General features: G+C 33.2%; 1 protein-coding gene across 1 annotated transcript; it reads right to left on the bottom strand.

The window, feature by feature from the left end:
• Positions 1 to 1,149: 1,149 nt before the first annotated feature.
• Positions 1,150 to 1,608, bottom strand: LOC117118036. Its single transcript, XM_033262521.1, has one exon. The coding sequence runs from the start codon at positions 1,606 to 1,608 to the stop codon at positions 1,150 to 1,152; it is 459 nt and encodes a 152-aa protein (XP_033118412.1).
• Between the last annotated feature and the right edge of the window lie 4,997 nt (positions 1,609 to 6,605).

Raw genomic sequence — 6,605 nt, 5'->3', positions numbered from 1 at the left:
GGGGGGTTGGGGGGCTAAGTATTTATGGGTGTAACTATAGCGCGCATCGTTATCCGAGGGCCGAAGGCCGGATCCGGGGTATGGGAGGAATTGCTTGACTTCTTGATTGGCTGGGAAAGGAAAACTAGGCCTATTTTTTATTTATTTTTTTTTTGGTCCGACTGCCCGACGACCTTTGGCTGATGGGTGGGGAGGGGGCTTGACAAGACCGATGGGGAAATTACCAGACCGATGGGGGATTAATCCCTCTGTCTCACCCCCCTCCCCACCACCCGACGGCGCAATTAGATTTAATAAATTACATTTATTATACAAAAAAACTTATAGGCCTATAATATAAAAATTATGTATAAAACATTATTATATAGGGCCTAAATAAATAAATAAAATATAAAATATATAGGCCTATTGCTAGTTGGAATATTTTCTGTTAATTTCAAAAAACAATTTTTTTCAAGTGTATTTCATTCTTAATTTTAATTCATGTTTATATTATACAACCCGAATTTTAACATTTAAATCATGTTTTCTGTATAACTGTATATCTGGAGATAAGATCTGTCAGTTCAAAACATAATATAATAAGGTGAAATGAAATAAACAAAGTACAATATAGGCCAAATTGACATTTTGAGAACGAAACCCTAAAATTGATAACGAGAAAGTTAGCAAATCAAGATTTGTAGGCCCTTATTCTGTACTACAGGACTAGACCATTGTTTATATCCAACGGTGAAAATTGTCCTCGAATCTCGCCAGGTAATTTTAATGAGGATACCAGACAGGAAGTGAGAAATGTTAACATATCGCAGTCGCAAAGAAAAATTCAACTTGACGTAACATGCATGTGACGACGTTAGAAGAGTCTTTGCCGTTCGAGCTTGAAAAATTCAACTTATCGTAAGAATCGTAACCGGCTTATTTTGTCTGCGGCCCAGCACGATCAAGACGCGGCTGTTTTTGTCCAACTTCTCGTAACAGTCGTAAGAATTGTAAGAATCGTATGAATCGTAAGGAATTCTGAACTTTACGTCGACAGGAAACCAGGCTTTATGTTTGAATGATCATGCTTGCGTTGCCTTGTGTTACGTCTCTTACGAAACGTATGCGAGTTCATTCAACAAAAAGTCACTAAATCGCGGTATCCTGTCAAATAGTGGAAAATAGGGCTGCCTCAACAAGTTGCACTTCTTTCTGGGTGGAGTTGTGGTCGCTGATGCAATGTGCTCTTTTGATGATTGCGTTACAAACTCCCTTCTTGGTGGACGGATGGTGAAACGAGCGTTTGTTTAGATATCTGTCGGTGTGTGTTGGTTTGCGATAGACTGCATGTGACAAAGTCCCTGCGTCCTGTCTGGTTACCAAAACATCAAGAAAGGGTAAAGAGCGATTGTGTTCCTCCTCCATGGTACACATGATTGATTTGTGCTGTGAATTCAGGTGATCTGGAAAACCATCTAGGTACACCTTACTGTGTTGCCAAATGATGAAAGTATCATCGACGTATCGGAGCCAGAGTTTTGGTTGTTTGGTGGCTGAAAGAAGCGCTAGTTGTTCAAACTCTTCGAGGAAGATGTTGGCAATGACTGGGGATAAAGGCGATCCCATGGCCGTGCCCTCTGTTTTTTCGGAAAACTGGTCGCACCATTTGAAATTAGTGCAGACCAAACATTGTAAAAGTAAATCGTAAATTTGTTGATTTGATCATTACAACAATTAAAAATTTATATGTGTAATGTTAACACCTTTATCGGACTTTTGATTTTTATCAAACCCACTCGTGTATTTTTTCAGCGTAAAAACAGTGAAAACTGACGAAATATCCCAGCTGTCTTTAACATAAATCCCTCTACAGTCGAAAGTTATGGGCCGATTTCTTTTGGGAAAAGTCCATTTGAAAGCCCTTTTTGTCTTCTAAATGTATTCTAAATATAAAATTGATCGGTTGAGCAGTTTTATCGAACCAATCAGAGTTATGAAAATCATCCAAAACTCCTCACCATATGCTTAAGCATTACAAGCATATGGCAGTCTGACGCTCACGTGGATGCAGAGCTTGAAATATACTCTGGAAAAACAGATAAAATGACTAAATTATCCTTATTTTTAAACACTAAAATTATGATCATTGGCAAAAGAAAAGGATAGAGATTCAAATAATGTAAATCATATGCAGTAAAAACGTATAGATTTTAGTACCAGCAGTATATAAATGTCAGTTTTTGTAAAACACCCCATTTTTTCGAGCGGTTCACTGGTTTGAGATGGTCGATTCCATTTTCTTATGTGTACATGACTACGTACATGTGAGTGGTGAAGACTGTAAAGCAGGGTAGAATATGTCTTCTTTTGAGGGTAAAAATAAAACTGTGAATGGTATTTAGATAATTATGTATGTTGTTTAGAATAAAAATTGAAAGTCCATATGAAAATGTTACGGCGTTTAATTTGTAGTTGTAGAACCCCCTAGATTACAAATGAACTGTTTCAAAGCCGTTACGCGCTTGACTGATCACCCACAGTGTACCGTTAGCCCATGAGTGGAAGCTATCTTGAGGTCGAATTCAGGGAATAAAATTGCACTGCTAGCAAAATATTGTCGTAATGATTTATATTTATCGATATTTATTATATTATTGCATTACAATCTCTATTTGAAATTTAGTTGTGACTTCTTTATTGAGGTGCCCACTTTAAACTTAAGTATTTGGATATAAATCCCGTAAAATCCAGAATTTTTTCACAAATAAGTGAAATCAACTTCCTTGTTTTATTTCTTTATTTTTTACCTATATGATTACAAGTTTTTAACATATTTAAACCTTTTAAATTAGCTGTTCAATGTTTTAATTGGATATTTTATTGTTCCCTATGTTTTATGCCATTATATATATTCAAATGAGCCATTCAATGTTTTAATTGAATCTATGATTATGATACTTCTTATTCTCTTTAAATCAAATTAACTTAACATGAGTTGATAGCCATTTATGATTACTACAATTAATTACCATAATTAATAAAAAAAAAAATTGTTTGATCTCAACATGAATAGTCTGCCAAATCTTTTTAATTCCTTTGTGATGTGCATAAAAACAAGATTACTTTCTGTATTTATAAATCAGTGTTTTTCTAGACAGTGGTACATGGTATGTAAATTTAAAATATAGCTTGTTTTGGAGTACCAAGCGCCCTTTTTTTTTCTTTTCTTCTCCCTTGTCTTCATCTCTCCCATGCCCTACCCTTGGATCCACCATTGTGAGATTAGGAGTTCGAGACCGACGCTCGTCGCATTGCTTGCGTCCTTGGGCAATTGCATTTCACTTACGTTTGCCTTTCTCCACCCAGGAGTATAAATGGGTACCTGGTAGAATGGTATGGCATTGAATGTATGGGTTGTGCGCATTCAAGCAGCAATGACCAGGGACACTCCCGAGGGAGCAGAGAAAGTTGCAAAATGTACGGATCTGCCAATTCAGTATCCAGTGACCGGATAAATAATGATGCCAACGCCTTTTACAATTACTTGTAAATATCTGCGGATTGTGAAAGGCGCTATATTTAAATTATGGTTCTATAAAAAAAAAAATATTTTTGGCATGTAAATGTGGTGCTTCCCTTCCAGCCTCCAGAATATTAATTGTTATCAACATCAGTAATAATAATAAATTGTTGTTTTTTTTAACCTGTTTAAACAAAATGATTTTGATTAGTCTACCGTAGTTGATTTTAACATTTCCGTTTCATTTTTAGATCATTTAATCAAATAAATTAATGTTTTTTTTTTATTAATGTTAAAAGACCGCCTGAAATTAAATTCTATTAGGTTGGTTTAGGTTGGCCAATGTCCATTGTCGTTTAATAATCTTGTGAGATCAAGTGTACCAAGCGCCCTTTTTTTTTCTTTTCTTCTCCCTTGTCTTCATCTCTCCCATGCCCTACCCTTGGATCCACCATTGTGAGATTAGGAGTTCGAGACCGACGCTCGTCGCATTGCTTGCGTCCTTGGGCAATTGCATTTCACTTACGTTTGCCTTTCTCCACCCAGGAGTATAAATGGGTACCTGGTAGAATGGTATGGCATTGAATGTATGGGTTGTGCGCATTCAAGCAGCAATGACCAGGGACACTCCCGAGGGAGCAGAGAAAGTTGCAAAATGTACGGATCTGCCAATTCAGTATCCAGTGACCGGATAAATAATGATGCCAACGCCTTTTACAATTACTTGTAAATATCTGCGGATTGTGAAAGGCGCTATATTTAAATTATGGTTCTATAAAAAAAAAAAAAAATTTGGCATGTAAATGTGGTGCTTCCCTTCCAGCCTCAAGAATATTAATTGTTATCAACATCAGTAATAATAATAAATTGTTTTTTTTTTTAGCCTGCTTAAACAAAATGATTTTGATTAGTCTACCGTAGTTGATTTTAACATTTCCGTTTCATTTTTAGATCATTTAATCAGATAAATTAATGTTTTTTTTTATTAATGTTAAAAGACCGCCTGAAATTAAATTCTATTAGGTCGGTTTAGGTTGGCCAATGTCCATTGTCGATAAATAATCTTGTGAGATCAAGTGAAAGGTGTGAAGGGCGATTAATACATTGGAAAGCCAAGACTAATACATTTTTAAATTCATCTTTGTTATGTTTCCTAGATTATGGGAACAACTTCCTAATGAAATTAAACAATGTACATCCATTTCGGACTTTAAAGCCCAGCTCACAAAACACTTGATCTCAAAATATTAATAATAATAACTATTAATTATCTCTGTTTTTCATTTTTTTTAATAGTTAAATCAATTTATTTTAAATTTACTTTTACTTTTTTGTATATATTTATATTTTATTGTCATTGTATTTGTTTTTGATGATGGAGTAAGAGCAGTTTACTGTTTGGGCTTATGCCTATTACTTACTCCTGGCAAGAATATTGTATGTATACTCTTTACTTTGCCGAATAAATATTATTATTATTATTATTATTATTATTATTATTATTATATTATATTATATTATAAATATTATTATAAAAGCGTTTGTATCTGTATGCTATTGTTTATCCTCAGAATTATGTGATATGATTCAACATCCTAAGATTGATACTTAGCTTATATGTGCAAGCTATTACGGATATATGAATTAATAATGTTTATCAATTGAAACAATTTTAACTAGTAAATATTTGTAAATTAATGAAATGTTATCCAATACTTTATTATGATTTTCATGATTTTAGAAAACATACTTCTGTGACCTCTTCTTTCCCCTAAAAGAGTTATGATTTTTTTTTTGTTAGTTTTAAGATCATCCAGTCTATTGTTTTCATAAAAGAGTATAGGTATGACTACACTGTAAACCCCTCTTTCACTTTAACTGTTGCATCACATGTTTCTTTGATTTATTTGTGGTGTGAATAGGTTTATGTTCTGCATAATTATATTCAAATAATTATATTATATCCATTATGAATATATTATTTTAATTATTTACTTATTGTTTTGTTTCTATCGGTAAGATACAAGATAAGAGAAAGAAAATCTACATTTATTTACTAATGTCTATTAGCTCAAATAAAGTTTTAAAGCGATTGAATTGAATTTTCTTTTTAGAATTGATTTTGTGTTTGCAGAAAATGTATGAAGAGATAAACATTTTACACCATTCCTATGTGTATTGTAAATGTAATGTTATTAATTCAGTGCATTTCATTGATAAGTGAAGGGATTGGTATGGTAGCATTCGGCATATCCTATGAATAATATAAAAATTTGGTTCCTGAGTGCAATGGGGAGAATATGAAAAATGGACTGTTCCATTCAATAAGCCAGATCTTAATTGAATAGCACAATCCACTTTTCAATAAATGAGAAGATTCTTTCAATTCCGAGAAGATTCTTTCCATTCCAAGAATAAATGTATTATTCTTTTTATATAACCCAATTACAATAGATTCTTGTCCTTTCATATATTTTGAAACCAAAGTTAGGTTTATCATTTTTCTAAATGGAACAGTCCATCAACCAATGAATACATAATATTTGCTGGAAGCTTTAGATTCACAAAATGAATGGAAATGGATCTAAACTACATGCAGAATTGATGGGAGGGGTTGGGGGAATTACTTAGTTTGCCATTTATAAATGGTGTAAATACCCGTTGTCATATGATATTAAATCCACCAATCAACTGACAAGGATCAATGTTGTTGTTTTATGAAAGAGATTTTGCCAACCTGTTAAATATAATGGTATTTATATGCTCTATTTTATTGGAAACCAATTGAAATAGACATGCCCTAGATTTTGTTTACAAGTTGTTGAAATGTTTTTATAGCATTCTGATAAATAAATTAATGTTAAAAAGAGCTGCATCAAGTATTTCTAGTGGAAACTTTTCCCCATAAAATGGGAAAGTAATTGAAAGCAGAACATTTAAATGCATTGGTTCGGGAAAAGGTATGCCTAAAACTCAAATCATGAGTGTGTCTAGTAATAATCTTAACAAATTCTCAACAATTTAAATTGTACACATGATAAATGCATTTACAAACAAAAGCAACAATAAAATCGTATCTAGCCTTCACTGATATATATATATA

Source organism: Anneissia japonica, unplaced genomic scaffold, assembly GCF_011630105.1.
Source record: "Anneissia japonica isolate Jap-2015-1 unplaced genomic scaffold, ASM1163010v1 scaffold287844_len763494_cov143, whole genome shotgun sequence".
NCBI classification, from domain to species: Eukaryota; Metazoa; Echinodermata; class Crinoidea; order Comatulida; family Comatulidae; genus Anneissia; species Anneissia japonica.
This window is presented reverse-complemented; position numbering and strand designations above follow the sequence as displayed.

What these genes read in the sequence shown, in the direction of transcription:
- LOC117118036 (XM_033262521.1), bottom strand. Translation starts at nt 1,608, where the DNA reads ATGGGATCGCCTTTATCCCCAGTCATTGCCAACATCTTCCTCGAAGAG.